The sequence below is a fragment of the Chelonia mydas genome, chromosome 23 (assembly GCF_015237465.2).
Source record: "Chelonia mydas isolate rCheMyd1 chromosome 23, rCheMyd1.pri.v2, whole genome shotgun sequence".
NCBI lineage: Eukaryota > Metazoa > Chordata > Testudines > Cheloniidae > Chelonia > Chelonia mydas.
In genome coordinates, this window is record NC_051263.2 from 13,253,920 (window position 1) to 13,272,982 (window position 19,063).

Below are 19,063 nucleotides of genomic sequence, written 5' to 3' on the forward strand. Positions count from 1 at the left end.
TACCCCCTCCCCAGCCCCGCTGTGCTTGCAGTTTACCCCTGACCCCTGCCTTGCTCCAGTCAGCAGGGACTAATCCTCCCCCCATGCCCCACTGTGCTCATCTTGCCCCTGGCTCCTGCCTCACTCCAGCTGGGGACCAATCCTTCCCTGCTACCTTGCCCCACTGTCAGGGTGGAGAAAAATCAATGACTTCTTAAAAAAAATAAAAAAATCAGATTTTTTTAATTTAAATAGGATTTTTGAGGGAAAAAACCTATCTAAAGATAGTTTTAATTAAGATACATTATATCTCACCATGGAATAGGGATTATAAATTCTAATTCTATAGTATGAGATAATATATTCATGTAATGTTTAAGAACAGTTTTGTAAATGAGTTCTAATAGTTCATGGATTAGAGACCCAATCTTATGGGGTTCCACAGGCTTCTGTATAGACTATTTAGGTTAATCTTTCTATCTACCCAATGGGACTCAGTGCTAAGTCTAGAAGATACCATCAGAGATGCTTAGTTTTGCAGTTCTCAAACTGTGGATTTGTGTCTCCAGAGGTAACATGCTTGTTAACAGCAAAAATGTTTTTAAATAAATAAATAATATATAGACGTGAGAAATAACAGACCTCAACCCTATTGTCCCTCTGCAAATTTGTAAACACAGACAATCCCTTACCTCTCTCTAAAAGTGAAAAGTTTCAAAAAGTTCAATGAATAGAAGACTGTTGAGGGAGAAATAGATCTGGACAAGGAGAAGAAGTCTGGAGATAAATGTGAGAAGCGAGGGACATATGCTTTTTTGTTAAAATATTATGTTTGCTGTTGAAGAAAAAAATCCAGAATGCTTAACGTTGTTGTTTTAGTTAAATAAAACAATTTAAACGTCTGTCTGGTGATGTTCTCCTCCTAATACAGCCTGGCAAGAAAATCCTCCAAATATTAATGATTAACTTGTTGAATTGGAAGTTCACCTCCCAATGACTTCATAAATATCTGCTTCAATTATCTTTGGTAAATGAAATAACCAAACAATCATTCATTTTCTGATATAGCTGTAAAACTCACCTGAAAAGTTTTCAAAATAAATCACTGTTTAAAAATGTATAGTGTGTACGTTCTAAAAATGAAACCTACATCTATCTCTGAATTGTGAAGAATATGTATTAAGGTTATAACAACCAACAAGAATACACTTTTATGTAGAAAACCATGATTAAATTGAGTCTTCCTGACTACTGATTTAAATCATGATTTAAATCAAATTCACCTGCCCGCTGTGCTCTTGCCCCTGGCCCCTTCATTCCTCAGGGGGGCCCACAAATGTCTGGCGTCGGGCCCACAAAAAGTTAATCCAGCCCTGCCTAGGCAGCCTGTCCTACCCAAGGCCCTCACCTTGGGGCCGTCTGCTTCCCAGCCTCTACCTGCCCCCTCCCCAGCCTGGTTAAGGGGCTGAGTGGCTCAGGAGGGGACCAGAGGGGGAATCACTGCAGTGGCTCTGCAATGTCTCTTACCCCCTGCAGTGTTTACGAGGAGATGGGGGGGGGCAGCCATGGCCTGCTCTAATTAACCCTTTGTGTTCATGCAATGACCCCCACACGGCCGTCAGACAAACAGAGCAGACAATGTTCAGAGGTTATTACAGGGCAGTTCCAATCCCGTCACACCCAGTGCTTCTCATTTGTTCCCCGAACACCCACCTGTCCCCACAACCCATGGCATCCAGTGTCCAGCCTGCGCTGGGAATCTAACTGCCATCTGCTGCTGGGGTAGAAATGGCTGGGTTGGGCGCTGGCTACACCAGGAGAAAGGTGTTCTCACACTACCTCCCTGGGGTTCACCTCCAGCAGCTACAGGGATGTGAAACACCCATGGCACCAAGGTGACTTTGTCTCCTCTAGGATCTGAAGAGGAAAGCATTGCCTGGCCCAGCCAGCTCATCGCACACACATCTTTTATTTAGCGTGGACCAGCGTTTGTAAGCAGCACTGCCCAGGGTTCCCCATCCCCCATTCGCTGCTGGGTCCTATCATGACCTGTAATATACCAACAGCCAGGCCCTAGGGTTTAAATGCAGCACACCCAGCAGTAAAGCCAGACACGGCGCACAAGGGCATTGGGGTCACACTTTACAGCTCCACACCACAGCCATAGGCTAGAAACTTACTTTTTATTTGTTTTAAACTAAAGCTCCCACAATCCCAGGACTCCCGGAGCTGGGGCTTTAAGGGAAACAGCAAAAACCATGAGACTTGGCAATGCTGCAGCTGGCAGTCTGTTCCCCTCCTGCACTCCAACCCCCTCGCTACAATTTCCAACCGCATCTGAACTTCCACCCGTCCTTGTTCCACGAGAAGCTTCTGCAGCATTGTCCATCATCCTTGCTCCCCTGTGAGCCCAGCCAGCCCTGCTAGAGCCCAGGGGAGGGCTCTGGCAGTTGGGGGTGGGTGGGTTCAGCCCTCGGGGTGCTGCTCAGTGTGAGGCTATCACAACCCAGTCTGATACACAGAGTGACCCATCTTGTCACCCACTTGCACGGCCTGAGGCTGGCAGGAGAAGCCTGTGTGTGTCTCTGCCATGGGAGTAAGTCAGTGCCACTACGAGACCCTTCCCCTCTGCATCCCCCAACCTGTGTGTATTGAATTTCCTACATTTAACAGTCTTGTTACCTCAGTTCCCTCCAATTAGCCCATTCCAATGTAACTGGGGGTGGGTCAAAGCATTATCACGAATTGCTGCAGTTTTCCTTTAAGTTAGGAGGAAGGAAACATCTGATGTGTTGCCATTTCCCCACGTTCCCTGTGGGGCGAGGTTCTTTCCAAGGTGTCGACATTTGGCTCCAATACCTCCATCGTATTTCCTGGCCCTGGTATCCCTGGAACAAGAGTCAGACCTAGAGATCCCCTTCGGAGTCAAATTCTGAGTGTTTTTCTCTGCGTGATTCCCTTTGCCCCATGAGAGGGTTTGGCAGATGCGGTTTCAGACCTGGGGTTTGTGTTGGACTTTTCTGCCATCCTCAGACATGGCGAACTCAGTGTGTTTCCAACCCAGCTCAGGGTGATGGGACCTGGGGATAGAAACCAGAATGACCCCTTTAGCCATGGGTCAGTCGGGGACCCCACAATCCCACAGGAGAGAGATTCCAGCCACAAGAGACACAGCAAAGGACCGAGCGTTAGGCATTGGGGTGGCTAGTGGGACCTGCCCTTCTAGCCTGGATCTGGCTGTGGGCTCTGGGGAGCTCCAGGGCTGTAGCTGGGCCTGGCCCCTGAGATGGTGGGGAGGTGCAGAGAACTGGAATGGGGGATTAGGCTTCTTGCAGCCTCTCACTCCCCCCTGCACAGGATCTGTCCCTGGACGGCATTAGGGCTCACGGGGACCATGGAAGGTGTCTAGGGGGTGAGGACTCTGCACGCTGCGGAGGGAGGCCTGACTGGGCTGTTGGGGGAGCTGATGGGGTAGGGATGGATCATCGCTGAAGGGCCAATTGGAGATGGGGGCGTGTAAGGACTAGCTGAGGTGGGGATTGTGAGGGAGCTGCCCAGGGGTGAGACTTACAGCTCAGGGCAGTGTGTTCAGGGCCATTTGTGGCATCCAGCCCCATGGCTCTGCAGCCTGCGCACGCCCTCCCCCTCCCGCCCCATGGGGACCCCACACCTCTGACAGCTCAGCTACGTAACGCCGATACCACTAACCCCAGCACAGTGTCTGCTCAGCTCCTCGCAGCCCCACTCACCCATGTAGCTCCGAGTTTGCCTGAAACCTGCAAGGAAGAGGAACAAACATGGTCAAAGGCCCGGCCAACGTGGGGAACTCACTCCGACAGGAGATGCTGTTCTGGGAGAGGGGTCATTGGCAGATAGCAAGGAACTGAGTGATGTGGAATGTGGCATGAAAACACGTCCTCTTACCTCGCTCTGTGACCACCTTGTCTGAAATGGAAAGAGACAAAGTTATTTCCTGTCATTTAGGCAGAGGGCTCAGTTCTGGGGGCTACTCTGTGACCGTGTGATCGCTTTACACGTGGTTCATGGGCCCTCGCTGCTGAAGGAGAAATGTCCTGGCTGTGTGAGGTGAGAGACAGACCCTTCACTCCAAAGACCAGAAATATCTGCTAATAGCAGTGACCGGCTCTCAGGGATGCCTTTATATTGTCTCAGTATTGGGGAATGGAGTAAATGTTGCTGTCAGTGACACTGCTGTAAATCCACAATAACTCCATGTGTGTCACTGGAGTGAATCTGACTTTACACCGGGTCACCCAGAGCAGAATTCAGGCCTGTAAGAAGCTGCTGTTTGGTTGTCGTGGACCCAATGGATTGGGGGATGTTAAAGGGACATTGACAGGATAAAAAACCTGGGTGGGATTTGCAAAGCATCTAACCTTGAAGGAAGACGTCTGTCTGGATCCTTATTCAGGTCTGACATTCTCGACCCTTCCGTCTAAGGAGAATTCCTTTTCTGTGTTACTAATAAACCCTAGGAAAGTCAGAGCTATGCACTCCAGCCCTCATCTATAGAAAGCAGGTGCTCTTCCCACTGCATCAGAACAATGTGACTGGCACTGAATTATCAAAGGGAAGGTGACACCTGTCTGTCCAAGCACAAGAACTGGTAACCCTGCGTCTGCTGTAGCAAGTTCACAGTGCTGCGGGGTAGCTAATTTGACTCAGATTCAGCATGGGTCGTGGCAAGCACAGTGATGTGGGGCTGGTCCAAACTCTGGGTACATCTACCCAGCAACTGGGAGCGAGCTTCCCAGTCGGGCAGGCAGAGACATATTAGCTCTGCTTGTGCCAGGGCGCTAAAAGCAGCAGGGCAGCCGTGGGCAGCAGTTGCAGCAGCTTGGGCTAGCTGCTCAAGTACAAACCCGCCTGGATCCCCAGGGTCCATGCTCGGGTGGCTGCCCAGAGCCACTGCTCCTGCTACCCCAGCCACACTGCCATTGTTAGCGTGCTAGCTCAAGCAGGACTAGTGTTTGTCTGGCTACCTGAGCTGGAAAGCTCACTCCCAGCTGCAGTGTAAACGTACCCAAGAGTCTCAGAACTGACAGCTGTTATTAATGAACAACAGACAAGGTCCCAGATCAGCTCCTAAACAGAGCCCACAAATTGCCCCAGAGGGCAGCACCCCCAGCTGATGGAAGTTCTCGGAATGAGGGGAGGGAGCGTCACACCAGAACATGTATCATGCAGAGAGAGGCCTGCACTGCTGCAGCCTATCACCTGGCCTCAGACCTCCTATTTCTGTGCTGTGCAATCCCTCTGTGGTGCTGATTTGCAAAAGTGTGTAACTCTAGGGATAGTGGTTGGCAGAAGCATAGTAGGGTTTGGAGGCTCTGTTCATTCAAGGCCCAGGCCTAGACTAGGAGGGGGGGAAACAGGGCTGAGGAGCTGAGGGCTGGATAACAGGGAAGCGGTGGGTGGGGACTGAGGGATGCCAGCAGAGCTGAGGCTGGGGGAGGAAGCCCGGGGCTGGGATCGCAGGGGGCTGCAAGCAGTGGGGGTGTTTGTCCCATGAGGACCCCCTGCACAGCTCAGTTCCGGGGCCCCTTCCAGTGACCTGACATGTGTCATGTGTGTGAGGTCACGCTGTGCAGAGGATGCCATTCAGAGCCCTGGGCAGCACTGAGTAAGACGGAGCAGCTGACACCTGGCGAGCCAGATCTGGCTTTCGTGGGGTCCCTTGTTGCCTTGAGGTTCCCTGCAATTGTATGGCTTGCAGGTGCCTAATGCGATCACTAGCTGCAGGTCAGGACTGAGAGTCACTGGCAGAGCTGTGTGTGTGGGAGCCCAGGGCTAGGATAGCAGGAGGCTGCAGGTGGGCACACTGAGGGGGCCCATCATTGGGTAGCAAAGATTTTCCAAGTCAGAATTGGGATATACTGTATCCACAGGACTGCGTGGAGGAAGTTTGCCCAGCCCTCTGTCCCGCTATTCCCTATGCACTGTAGTCACTTTCTGTCGTTAAGGATGATACTGAAACCGGAGCTGCAAACTCTGCAATGTTTATTTATTTCCCAGAGCAGGGGGGAGATGATCAAGAAGGTGACTGAAGTCCATACAGCCAGTGCTGGGTTTACAATGGCGCCAGTGGCTCCATGGAGCCGGGCCCATGCTCAGAAGGGGTGCCGGCCTGCTCTGCTTGCGTCCCGAGACCCTGCCAGCCTGCTGTCTCCCCACTGCCCATCACTTGCTCCTTAGGCCAGGGATTCCTCTCCGCCCCCTGGCTGGACCCCAGTGCACCTCTGGCTCCGGGCAGTCTCTGCTTCCCACAACCTGTGGACATCGCTTGTCTCCCCGGAGCTGAGCTGTCTGGGACTGGTGTAGAAGCCTGGCCAGTGTCAGCCAGGTGCAGGAGGTGACAGTGTGGGGGGCTTGCCTGGGCCCCTCCAGGCAAGTGGGTCCTGAGGGAGCCCAGCCGGGGACGGCCCTGGCCTGGCTGATCGTGCCGCTCCTGAGGGGCCGGAGCGATTCCCTGCCCCAGGACCAGCTCTGGCTGCACTGCTGGCTCAGCCCGGCAGACACAGTCGCCTCCCAGCAGGGCCCACAAAGGTTAATCCGGCCCTGCATACAGGGCATGTGATGATTTTCCTATCACACGACAGTGTGAAAGCCCAGACACCCGTTTACTAGGGATTATCCAAGTACCTGATTCCAAGAAGAAATGATCACTCACCTTGTGCTGTAACTGTGGTTCTTCAAGATGTATCCCTACGGGTGCTCCACTATCCACCCTCCATCCCCCCTGCTTCAGAGTTCGCTGCTGAGAGCTCTGCAGCAGAGAAGGAACTGAGGGTGGCTTGCCCATGCAGTGCTATAGAACTATGGCAGGGGGCATGAGGCGACTAGCACACATGTATGGGCTGAACGGACACTGCCAGTAGAAATCTCCAATAAAAGGCACAGGGGGCACTAGCTCACCTAGAGTGGAGAACCCGCAGGGACACTAACTGAAGAACCAACCCTTCTTCTGAGATGCTGAAATGGGAAAGAGAAAAGAGTTAGACATAGAGACGCACTCAGTGATGAGCTGCCAAAATCTTAACAACGGGTTCCCTCCTCATCCCACGAAGGGGTCGTTGCTCCCCCCCCGACCCCCGGGACTCCTGCCCCATCCAACCCCCCTGCATTCCTTGATGCCCCCCCTGCCAGGACCCCTGCCCCATCCACCCCCCTCCCCTGTCCCCTGACTGCCCCCAGAACCGGGCAGGAGGGTCTCGTGGGCCACCATAGTGGGTGCCCACCCCACCCCTAAGAGCCAGAGGCACCTGCCGGGGCGTGAGGTGGGGAGTCCCGGCGGTGCTTACCTGGGGCAGCTCCCAGGAAGCACCCGGCAGGTCCCTCTGGCTTCTAGGGGTGGGGGAGTGTAGCTAGGGGGGGAGCGTAGCTAGGGCCTTAGGCGCCGACTCCCTGAGTGCTCTGGGGCTGGAGAACCAACGGGGAAAATTTGGTGGTTGCAGAGCACCCACCGGCAGCTCCCCGCCCCGCGCCTGGCCCCAGCTCACCTCACCTCCGCTCCGCCTCCTCCCCTGAATGCACCCCCCCACCAGCTTCCCGCGAATCAGCTGTTCGGCAGGAAGCCGGGGAGGGCTGAGAAGCAGGCGGTGGCTTCACACTCAGGCTGAGGGTGACAGAGGTGAGCTGGGGCGGGGAGCGGTTCCCCTGCCTCCCCCCCCCCCCACCCCAGCTCACCTCCGCCTCCCTGGGCCTGAGCGGGAAGCCTCGGCCTGCGTCTCAGCCCACCCCAGCTTCCCGCACAAACAGCTGATTTGCGGGAAGCCGGGGGGCGTGGAGAAGCAGAGCGGGGCGGCGCGTTCAGGGGAGGAGGCAGAGCGGAGGTGAGCTGGGGCTGGGGGTGGGGTGGGGAGCTGCCGGTGCGTGCTCTGCACCCACCAAATTTTCCCCTTGGGTGCTCCAGCCCTGGAGCACCCATGGAGTCGGCGCCTAAGGAGCCACTTTTGGCCAGTTAAATTTAGAAGCCCTTTTAGAACCAGTTGTCCCTCGCGGAGCAACCGGTTCTAAAAGGGCTTCTAAATTTAACAACCGGTTCTAGCGAACCGGTGCGAAGCGGCTCCAGCTCACCACTGGACGCACTGTTTAAAACTGTGTGTCCCATAACAACTGGGGTTAGTTACAGACACATCCACAGCCCCACTCCCAGCCCCAGTGCAGCAGCCAGCAGCTTTGCTAGGAGCAGGGCTGGCGGTTCGTGTTACACACTAACACGCAGGAGCCCTGGGATTTGCAAAGCATCTAATCTTGATGGAAGATGTGGGTCTGGATCATGATACAGCTCTGACCTTAGCAACCCTTCCGTCAAAGTGGAATTCCTTTTCTGTGTTTCTAACAGCCCTTTGGAGCATCAAAGCTACGCACTCCAGGTGTAACTAGAGGACGGATGTGCTGTTGACTGGGGCTCACCTTTGGGATCTGGCTTGGCAACAAAGCATGGAAACGTGAGCCACATTTTGGGAAATGGCCCAGAAGAGCCTGCACTGCAGCAGTCATCTATAGAAAGGGGCTGGCCCGCTCCTGTTCCATCAGAACAATGTGATTGGCATTGGATTGTCACAGGCAAGGCAACACGTCTGTCTATCCAGACATGAGAGCAGCTAACCCTGCGTCTGCTGCAGAGAGCTCACAGTGCTGCCGTGGGACTGGGGTAACTAATGTGACTCTGCTTTCAGCCCAGGCTGTTCCCTGAGCCCTGCTCTGCGGTGTTGGTGCTTCTGTATCTGCTCAGCACTGTGTGTGGCTGGGAGCCTCTGCCCAGGGGCTCTCTAAAGGAAGGTGGATAAACTTACCAAGCGTCTCACGCAGCTCCTGGCGTTCTGGGGAGAGAAGAAAAGGAGACCATCGTGGGTTCAGTGTGGGTTGTTCCAAGAACAGTGACATGAGACTGATCCAAACTTTGGGTACATCTACACTGCAGCTGGGAGTGAGCTTCCCTGCTTGGGCAGCAGACACGTGGGCTCTATTGTGGAGGTGGATGAACTTACCAATTGTTTCACGCAGTTTCTGGCACTCTGAGGAGAGAAGAAAAGGAGACCATCATGGGTTCAGTGTGGGTCATTCTGAGCAGAGTGACATGGGGCTGTTACAAACTCGTTTACATCTAAATTGCAGCTGGGAGGGTGCTTCCCAGTTTGGGCAGGCAGACACCAAATTGCCCCAAATGTCCTGGTGCCCTACACAGCTGCATGCTGCTCCAGTGGCCAGCCCAATCGCTGAGCCGGCCAGAAAAGCTGCCCCCATTCCTGCCCCGCCCCACCCCCACTCCACCCCTTCTCCTGAGCTACATCCTGGGGGACTGCAGCAGGGGTTGGGCGCTGCCGGTGAGTGCTGTGGGGCGGTTCCCCGCTGCCCCCAACTCCCAAGGCTGGGAATCAGGGGAGCAGAGTGGAGCAGGCTGGGGCAGGGTCATTCCACTTCCCGCCGCCCCGTGAGTATGGGGTCGGGCCTGCCCTGTAATCACTGGGCGGCAGGAAGTGGAGCGACCCAGCCCCAACCCGCTATGTTGGCTCGTGCTGGGGTGTTTGCTCCCTACCCCCCAAGCCTGCTCCTGCCCCCCACAGACCTTGGGCGCAGCCCCTCCCCCCCACAGAGGCCTAAGGATGCCCCCCCTGCGGAGCCCTGGGGCCAGTCCTTTCCCCCCCGCGGGGGGGCTGCATAGGACACCACAATGTCTAGGGCCATCCCTGCATGTTAGTTCAGCTCAAGCCAGCGTGCTACAAGTAGCAGGGTGGCACGTACAGTATCTTGTGCTAGCCGCTCAAGTACAAACCTGTTCAGACCTGCTGGGTGTGTAGTCGGGCAGCTACTCTGAGCCGCTGCCCTGCTACTCCCAGCTACATGGCTATTACTGGCAGGTTAAATCAACAGCAGGCCCCTTGAGAATCAAACACTCCGGTAGCTTCCAGCCCCCCACCCCCGCACAGTGACCTGTGAACAGTCCCCACAATGCAAAGCTCAGCTCTGACAGAGGACTCCAGTCCTGGGATCTGATTGGTGGAACTCCAGGAGTCCTGATTGGTTCCCTGCTTCTATTTAAACCAAGCACAGGACCAGGAAGTCACCTGTGCAACTGGGTTCCCCTGCTACCTGCTGCCTCCCCTGGGCTACCTGCTGCCTGACTCTGATCTCCCGGTAACATGACCCTGCTGACACCTGACTCTCCGTCTGCCCTTCCGCACTGTCTCGGTCTCTGATCTCCTGGTAGCCTGACCTGGCCTGGCTCCTGACTTTTGATCCCTGTTCTGACCACTAGGCATGACCACCCACGTCCCGGTTCTGACAGTCTGCATGGACAACGTAGGCTACAGGAGTGGGTGCCAGGTGCTGAGAGAATGGATCCAGCTACCCAACTGCTGCCCTCTGGAGCACAAGACACGCTCGAGTGGGCCGCCTGCCTTCAGGAAGACACTACGCCCTGCAGGCCCAGGTTGTCCAGATGGTATGGCAACTTCCACCTTTTCATGTTCTCTGTATGTATATATATCTTCTTACTATATGTTCCATTCTATGTATCTGATGAAGTAGGCTGTAGCCCATGAAAGCTTATGCTCAAATAAATTTGTTAGTTTCTAAGGCGCCACAAGTACTCCTGTTCTTTTTGAAGATACAGACTAACACGGCTGCTACTCTGAAACCCTTTCTGGAGGGCAACATCCCGGTGCTGTCGAACTGGGAAGTCTTCCTCCAAGCCACGTCACTTCTATTGAATGATCTGCACCAAGTTTGAATGGCTCAGGCTGTCCTAGGAAAGATCCCATAGGGGCAGGGCACCACGCCCTTCTCTGAAACTCATTTCCACCCCCTCTCTGCCGATACAGATTGGTATGAGGTATTCACTAATCATACGTATAAGTACCTATGAAGGGCAAAAGCCTTAAACCAACTGCACCTCCCTTGGGCCCTATTTTTCTCAGGATTTGATTTCATCCTCACATATTGGCCGAGAACCAAAAACGGCCAGGCCGACACCCTGTGCTGTAACATTCTCAGCACAGCTCCTCACCAGGATACACTCGCATTGATACGCTCTGCCTCGGGAATTCCACCTGACAAACAAGTCATTGTCAACAAAAAACAGCACAGCTCCCACAGTTCAGCCTACAGGGTTGTGATTTGCATCATGCATGAAAGTGCTGCTCTGTAACTGCCCTGTGTGGATGCGGCTGGTGTGCACTAAACAGTACCTAGTTGGCACTAACACAGTCCTCTTCAAATAGGACTACAGAAATGCACACTAGGAACCTTTTAATTCATGCCCGCAGCGTTCACACGGGTTGTTACAGTGCAGCACTTTGGTGCGTGTTGCTATTCACACTCCCGTAATCTGACCTGTTGGGCAGTGCAGACATAGCCTGAGTCCCTCCAGTCCATGTGCATTACGTTCATTCTCCATTGTTAAGGTTGATACTGAAATCTGAGCCACAAACTCTGCAGTATTTGTTACTTCCCAGGGCAGGGGGAGAGTGATCAGGAAGGTGACTGAAGTCCATAGATTGTTTAGGGGATTTTCTATCTTGTTACAGTGTAAAAGCACAGACACATGTTTACTGGGGGTTAGCCAAGTACCTGATTCAAAGGCCTTCCTCTCAGCACCTGAAATAGAGAGGAGAAAAGAGTTAAAGAGACAGGCGCTGTGTGATGCTGTGTGCCCCATTATCACTGTGGTTAGTAACAGACACCCCACAGCCTCACTCCCAGTCCCAGTGCAGGAGCTAGCAGCTTCGATAGGAGCCGGACTGTCGTTTAGTAAAACACACCAACACACAGTAGACCTGGGATTTACAAAGTGTCTAACCTTGATGGAAGACATGAGTGTGGATCCCGATACAGCTCTGACATTCTCAACCCTTCTGTCAAAGGGGAATTCCTTTTCTTTGTTACTAACAGCCCTTTGGAGCATCAAAGCTACACACTCCAGGTGTAACTAGGGGATGGAAGTGCTGCTGTTTGGGCCTCACTTCTGGGATCTGGGCTTGGCAACAAAGCATGGAAACATGAACCAAGTTCTGGGAGTGGCCCAGAAGAGCCTGCACTCCAGCACTCATCTATAGAGAGTGGCTGGCCCCCTTCTCTCGCATCAGAACAGTGTGATTGGCATTGGATTGTCAAAAGCAAGGTGACACCTGTCTGTCAAAGCAGGTGACCCTGTGTCTGCTGCAGAGAGCTCATGGTGTTGCCGTGGGACTGGGGTGACTCTAATGTGACTCTGATTTTGGCCCAAACTGTTCCCTGAGCCCTGCTCTGCAGTGTTGGTGCCTCTGGATCTGCTCAGCACCGTGTGTGGCTGGGAGCCTCTGCCCAGGGGCTCTCTAAAGGAAGGTGGATAAACTTACCAAGCGTCTCACGCAGCTCCTGGCGTTCTGGGGAGAGAAGAAAAGGAGACCATCGTGGGTTCAGTGTGGGTTGTTCCAAGAACAGTGACATGAGACTGATCCAAACTTTGGGTACATCTACACTGCAGCTGGGAGTGAGCTTCCCTGCTTGGGCAGCAGACGCGTGTTCGCTCTGCTTGAGAGAATGAGCTAAAGGCAGGGGGGTAGCTGGGGGTAGCATGTGCAGCCGCTTGGGCCAGCTGCTCAAATACCAACTCACTTGGACCCCCAGGTACGTACTTGGACGGCCACCCTGAGCCGCTGCCCCGGTACCCCACCCACACTGCTGTTGTCAGTGCACTAGTTCAAGCAGAGCTAGCGTTTGTCGGCTACCCGAGCTGGGAAGCTCCCTGCCAGCTGCAGTGTAGACGTACCCAATGAGCCAAGGGTCTCCGAACTGACAGCACATGTCAGACAAAACTGTTGGTAATGAAGGAAAAAAAGGTCTCAGATCAGCCCCTAAACGGAGCCCACAAATTGCCCTGGGTGGACAGCACCCCCAGCTGATGGCACAGCCGGGAATGAGGGAAGGGAGCATCACACCAGAACATGTATCAGGTGGAGAGAGGCCTGCACTGCTGCTGCCTGTCACCCGGCCTCAGACCCCCTGTTCCTGAGCCGGGCAATCCCTTTGGGGTGCTGATTTGCAGAAGTGTGTAACTCTAGGGTCAGTGGTTGGCAGGCGCTTAGCTGGGGAAGGGTCCGTGGGGCTGTGTGGCTCTGGATTAATGCCCACCCCTCGAGCCGCGGGGTCAGGTCCTGTCTCGGCTCTCATGAGAACACTGTGGGTCGTGGCTCAGAATGTGCCTCACTGAGCACGTACAGAGTGTAGTAGGCTTGGAGTCTATGTTCATTTGAGGCCCAGGCCTAGAGTAGGAGCGGGGGGGTGCGGAGGGAGAGAACAGGACTGGACAGGACTGGGGAGTTCAGGGCTGGCATAGCAGGGAGGTAGTGGCGGGGAATGAGGGACACCAACGATGCCGTGGGAAGCACAGGGGGACTGTGGCTGGGGAGTGAGGGGCACCAGCAGAGCTGCATGCAGGGAACTCAGATATTTTGCAGGTCAGAACTGAGATCTATCCACAGACCTGCATGGCGGAAGTTTGCCCAGCCCCTGACTCAGGGCTTGTCTAACCAGCTCCGTAGTTCAGCGTATGGGGCTGTGATTTGCAGCATGCGTGAAAGTGCTGCTCTGTAACTGCCCTGTGTGGATGCGGCTGGTGTGCACTAAACAGTACCTAGTTGGCACTAACACAGTCCTCTTCAAATAGGACTACAGAAATGCACACTAGGAACCTTTTAATTCACGCCCACAGCATCTACACAGGTTGTTACAGTGCAGCACTTTGGTGCGTGTTGCTATTCACACTCCCGAAATCTGACCTGTTGGGCAGTGCAGACATAGCCTGAGTTCCTCCAGTCCATGTGCATTACATTCATTCTCCATTCTTAAGGTTCAGAGTAACAGCTGTGTTAGTCTGTATTCGCAAAAAGAAAAGGAGTATTTGTGGCACCTTAGAGACTAACCAATTTATTTGAGCATGAGCTTTCATGAGCTACAGCTCACTTCATCGGATGCATACTGTGGAAAATACAGAAGATGTTTTTATACGCACAAACCATGAAAAAATGGTTGTTTATCGCTACAAAAGGTTTTCTCTCCCCCCACCCCACTCTCCTGCTGGTAATAGCTTATATAAAGTGATCACTCTCCTTACAGTGTGTATGATAATCCAGATGGGCCACCAACAGGAGAGTGGGTTTCTGTGAGGGGATGGGGAGAAAACCTGGATTTGTGCTGGAAATGGCCCACCTCGATTATCATACACATTGTAAGGAGAGTGATCACTTTACATAAGCTATTACCAGCAGGAGAGTGGGATGGGGGGAGAGAAAACCTTTTGTAGCGATAAACACCCATTTTTTCATGGTTTGTGTGTATAAAAACATCTTCTGTATTTTCCACAGTATGCATCTGATGAAGTGAGCTGTAGCTCACGAAAGCTTATGCTCAAATAAATTGGTTAGTCTCTAAGGTGCCACAAGTACTCCTTTTCTTATTGTTAAGGTTGATACTGAAATCTGAGCCACAAACTCTGCAGTATTTGTTACTTCCCAGGGCAGGGGGAGAATGATCAGGAAGGTGACTGAAGTCCATAGATTGTTTAGGGGATTTTCTATCTTGTTACAGTGTGAAAGCACAGACACATGTTTACTGGGGGTTAGCCAAGTACCTGATTCAAAGGCCTTCCTCTCAGCACCTGAAATAGAGAGGAGAAAAGAGTTAAAGAGACAGGCGCTGTGTGATGCTGTGTGCCCCATAATCACTGTGGTTAGTAACAGACACCCCACAGCCTCACTCCTAGTCCCAGTGCAGGAGCTAGCAGCTTCGATAGGAGCCGGACTGTCGTTTAGTAAAACACACCAACACACAGTAGACCTGGGATTTACAAAGCGTCTAACCTTGATGGAAGACATGAGTGTGGATCCCGATACAGCTCTGACATTCTCAACCCTTCTGTCAAAGGGGAATTCCTTTTCTGTGTTACTAACAGCCCTTTGGAGCATCAAAGCTACACACTCCAGGTGTAACTAGGGGATGGAAGTGCTGCTGTTTGGGCCTCACTTCTGGGATCTGGGCTTGGCAACAAAGCATGGAAACATGAACCAAGTTCTGGGAGTGGCCCAGAAGAGCCTGCACTCCAGCACTCATCTATAGAGAGTGGCTGGCCCCCTTCTCTCGCATCAGAACAGTGTGATTGGCATTGGATTGTCAAAAGCAAGGTGACACCTGTCTGTCAAAGCAGGTGACCCTGTGTCTGCTGCAGAGAGCTCATGGTGTTGCCGTGGGACTGGGGTGACTCTAATGTGACTCTGATTTTGGCCCTAACTGTTCCCTGAGCCCTGCTCTGCAGTGTTGGTGCCTCTGGATCTGCTCAGCACCGTGTGTGGCTGGGAGCCTCTGCCCAGGGGATCTCTAAAGGAAGGTGGATAAACTTACCAAGCGTCTCACGCAGCTCCTGGCGTTCTGGGGAGAGAAGAAAAGGAGACCATCGTGGGTTCAGTGTGGGTTGTTCCAAGAACAGTGACATGAGACTGATCCAAACTTTGGGTACATCTACACTGCAGCTGGGAGTGAGCTTCCCTGCTTGGGCAGCAGACGCGTGATCGCTCTGCTTGAGAGAATGAGCTAAAGGCAGGGGGGTAGCTGGGGGTAGCATGTGCAGCCGCTTGGGCCAGCTGCTCAAATACCAACTCACTTGGACCCCCAGGTACGTACTTGGACGGCCACCCTGAGCCGCTGCCCCGGTACCCCACCCACACTGCTGTTGTCAGTGCACTAGTTCAAGCAGAGCTAGCGTTTGTCGGCTACCCGAGCTGGGAAGCTCCCTGCCAGCTGCAGTGTAGACGTACCCAATGAGCCAAGGGTCTCCGAACTGACAGCACATGTCAGACAAAACTGTTGGTAATGAAGGAAAAAAGGTCTCAGATCAGCCCCTAAACGGAGCCCACAAATTGCCCTGGGTGGACAGCACCCCCAGCTGATGGCACAGCCAGGAATGAGGGAAGGGAGCATCACACCAGAACATGTATCAGGTGGAGAGAGGCCTGCACTGCTGCTGCTTGTCACCCGGCCTCAGACCCCCTGTTCCTGAGCCGGGCAATCCCTTTGGGGTGCTGATTTGCAGAAGTTTATAACTCTAGGGTCAGTGGTTGGCAGGCGCTTAGCTGGGGAAGGGTCCGTGGGGCTGTGTGGCTCTGGATTAATGCCCACCCCTCGAGCCGCGGGGTCAGGTCCTGTCTCGGCTCTCATGAGAACACTGTGGGTTGTGGCTCAGAATGTGCCTCACTGAGCACGTACAGAGTGTAGTAGGCTTGGAGTCTGTGTTCATTTGAGGCCCAGGCCTAGAGTAGGAGCGGGGGGGTGCGGAGGGAGAGAACAGGACTGGACAGGACTGAGGAGTTCAGGGCTGGCATAGCAGGGAGGTAGTGGCGGGGAATGAGGGACACCAACGATGCCGTGGGAAGCACAGGGGGACTGCGGCTGGGGAGTGAGGGGCACCAGCAGAGCTGCATGCAGGCAGCTCAGATATTTTGCAGGTCAGAACTGAGATCTATCCACAGACCTGCATGGCGGAAGTTTGCCCAGCCCCTGACTCAGGGCTTGTCTAACCAGCTCCGTAGTTCAGCGTATGGGGCTGTGATTTGCAGCAGGCGTGAAAGTGCTGCTCTGTAACTGCCCTGTGTGGATGCGGCTGGTGTGCACTAAACAGTACCTAGTTGGCACTAACACAGTCCTCTTCAAATAGGACTACAGAAATGCACACTAGGAACCTTTTAATTCACGCCCACAGCATCTACACAGGTTGTTACAGTGCAGCACTTTGGTGCGTGTTGCTATTCACACTCCCGAAATCTGACCTGTTGGGCAGTGCAGACATAGCCTGAGTCCCTCCAGTCCATGTGCATTACACTCATTCTCCATTGTTAAGGTTGATACTGAAATCTGAGCCACAAACTCTGCAGTATTTGTTACTTCCCAGGGCAGGGGGAGAATGATCAGGAAGGTGACTGAAGTCCATAGATTGTTTAGGGGATTTTCTATCTTGTTACAGTGTAAAAGCACAGACACATGTTTACTGGGGGTTAGCCAAGTACCTGATTCAAAGGCCTTCCTCTCAGCATCTGAAATAGAGAGGAGAAAAGAGTCAGACAAAGAGACAGGTGCTATGTGATGCTGTGTGCCCCATAATCACTGTGGTTAGTAACAGACACCCCACAGCCTCACTCCTAGTCCCAGTGCAGGAGCCAGCAGCTTCGATAGGAGCCGGACTGTCGTTTAGTAAAACACACCAACACACAGTAGACCTGGGATTTACAAAGCGTCTAACCTTGATGGAAGACATGGGTGTGGATCCCGATACAGCTCTGACATTCTCAACCCTTCTGTCAAAGGGGAATTCCTTTTCTGTGTTACTAACAGCCCTTTGGAGCATCAAAGCTACACACTCCAGGTGTAACTAGGGGATGGAAGTGCTGCTGTTTGGGCCTCACATCTGGGATCTGGGCTTGGCAACAAAGCATGGAAACATGAACCAAGTTCTGGGAGTGGCCCAGAAGAGCCTGCACTCCAGCACTCATCTATAGAGAGTGGCTGGCCCCCTTCTCTCGCATCAGAACAGTGTGATTGGCATTGGATTGTCAAAAGCAAGGTGACACCTGTCTGTCAAAGCAGGTGACCCTGTGTCTGCTGCAGAGAGCTCATGGTGTTGCCGTGGGACTGGGGTGACTCTGATGTGACTCAGATTTTGGCTCAAACTGTTCCCTGAGCCCTGCTCTGCGGTGTTGGTGCCTCTGGATCTGCTCAGCACCGTGTGTGGCTGGGAGCCTCTGCCCAGGACTCTCTAAAGGAAGGTGGATAAACTTACCAAGCGTCTCACGCAGCTCCTGGCATTCTGGGGAGAGAAGAAAAGGAGACCATCGTGGGTTCAGTGTGGGTTGTTCCAAGAACAGTGACATGAGACTGTTCCAAACTTTGGGTACATCTACACTGCAGCTGGGAGTGAGCTTCCCTGCTTGGGCAGCAGACGCGTGTTCGCTCTGCTTGAGAGGATGTGCTAAAAGCGGGGGGGAGCTGGGGGTAGCATGTGCAGCCGCTTGGGCCAGCTGCTCAAATACCAACTCACTTGGACCCCCAGGTACGTACTTGGACGGCCACCCTGAGCCGCTGCCCCGGTACCCCACCCACACTGCTGTTGTCAGTGCACTAGTTCAAGCAGAGCTAGCGTTTGTCGGCTACCCGAGCTGGGAAGCTCCCTGCCAGCTGCAGTGTAGACGTACCCAATGAGCCAAGGGTCTCCGAACTGACAGCACATGTCAGACAAAACTGTTGGTAATGAAGGAAGAAAAGGTCTCAGATCAGCCCCTAAACAGAGCCCACAAATTGCCCCGGGGGTCAGCACCCCCAGCTGATGGCACAGCCGGGAATGAGGGAAGGGAGCATCACACCAGAACATGTATCCTGTAGAGAGAGGCCTGCACTGCTGCCGCCTGTCACCCGGCCTCAGACCTCCTATTTTTGTGCCATGCCCAACCCCTTTGTGGTGCTGATTTGCAGAAGTATGTAACTCTAGGGTTAGTGGTTGGCAGAAGCTTTGCTGGGGAAGGGTCCGTAGGGCTGTGTGGCATTGGTTTTACTGTCCACCCCTCGAGCTGTGGGGTCAGGTCCCTCCCCAGCTCTTGTCAGAACAATGTGGGGGGTGGGGCCCATCAGAGTGCACCTCACAGAGCCCACACAGAGCATATAGTTGTCATAAATATAAAGGGAAGGATAAACACCATTAAAATCCCTCCTGGAAAAACCCTTTCACCTGTAAAGGGTTAAGAAGCTAGGATAACCTCGCTGGCACCTGACCACAATGACCAATGAGGAGACAAGATATTTTCAAAGCTGGAGGGAGGGAGAAACAAAGGGTCTGGGTCTGTCTGTGTGATGCTGTTGCCGGGGACAGAACAGAAATGGAGTCTTAGAACTTAGTAAGTAATCTAGCTAGATATGCGTTAGATTCTGATTTCTTTAAATGGCTGAGAAAATAAGCTGTCCTGAATGGAATGGATATTCCTGTTTTTGTGTCTTTTTGTAACTTAAGGTTTTGCCTAGAGGGATTCTCTATGTTTTTAAT

At 53.2% G+C, this 19,063-nt stretch overlaps 2 protein-coding genes across 2 annotated transcripts in view; both read right to left on the reverse strand.

The window, feature by feature from the left end:
• Positions 1–19,063, reverse strand: part of LOC122463701 (butyrophilin subfamily 3 member A2-like) — a 130,714-nt gene that overhangs the window by 75,744 nt on the left and 35,907 nt on the right. The gene's annotated exons all lie outside the window — the stretch shown is intronic.
• LOC102936082 (butyrophilin subfamily 3 member A2) overlaps positions 2,144–19,063 on the reverse strand; it is a 254,758-nt gene continuing 237,838 nt past the window's right edge. The window contains exons 7-18 of the mRNA XM_043534448.1: positions 17,810–17,836; positions 17,040–17,066; positions 15,382–15,408; positions 14,615–14,641; positions 12,342–12,368; positions 11,575–11,601; positions 8,994–9,020; positions 8,799–8,825; positions 6,916–6,972; positions 3,904–3,924; positions 3,729–3,755; positions 2,144–3,059 (exon numbers count right to left, since the gene is read on the reverse strand). Coding sequence (XP_043390383.1) covers positions 6,941–6,972; positions 8,799–8,825; positions 8,994–9,020; positions 11,575–11,601; positions 12,342–12,368; positions 14,615–14,641; positions 15,382–15,408; positions 17,040–17,066; positions 17,810–17,836 — 248 coding nt within the window. The 3' untranslated portion in view covers positions 2,144–3,059; positions 3,729–3,755; positions 3,904–3,924; positions 6,916–6,940. The remainder of the gene's footprint in view (positions 3,060–3,728; positions 3,756–3,903; positions 3,925–6,915; positions 6,973–8,798; positions 8,826–8,993; positions 9,021–11,574; positions 11,602–12,341; positions 12,369–14,614; positions 14,642–15,381; positions 15,409–17,039; positions 17,067–17,809; positions 17,837–19,063) is intronic.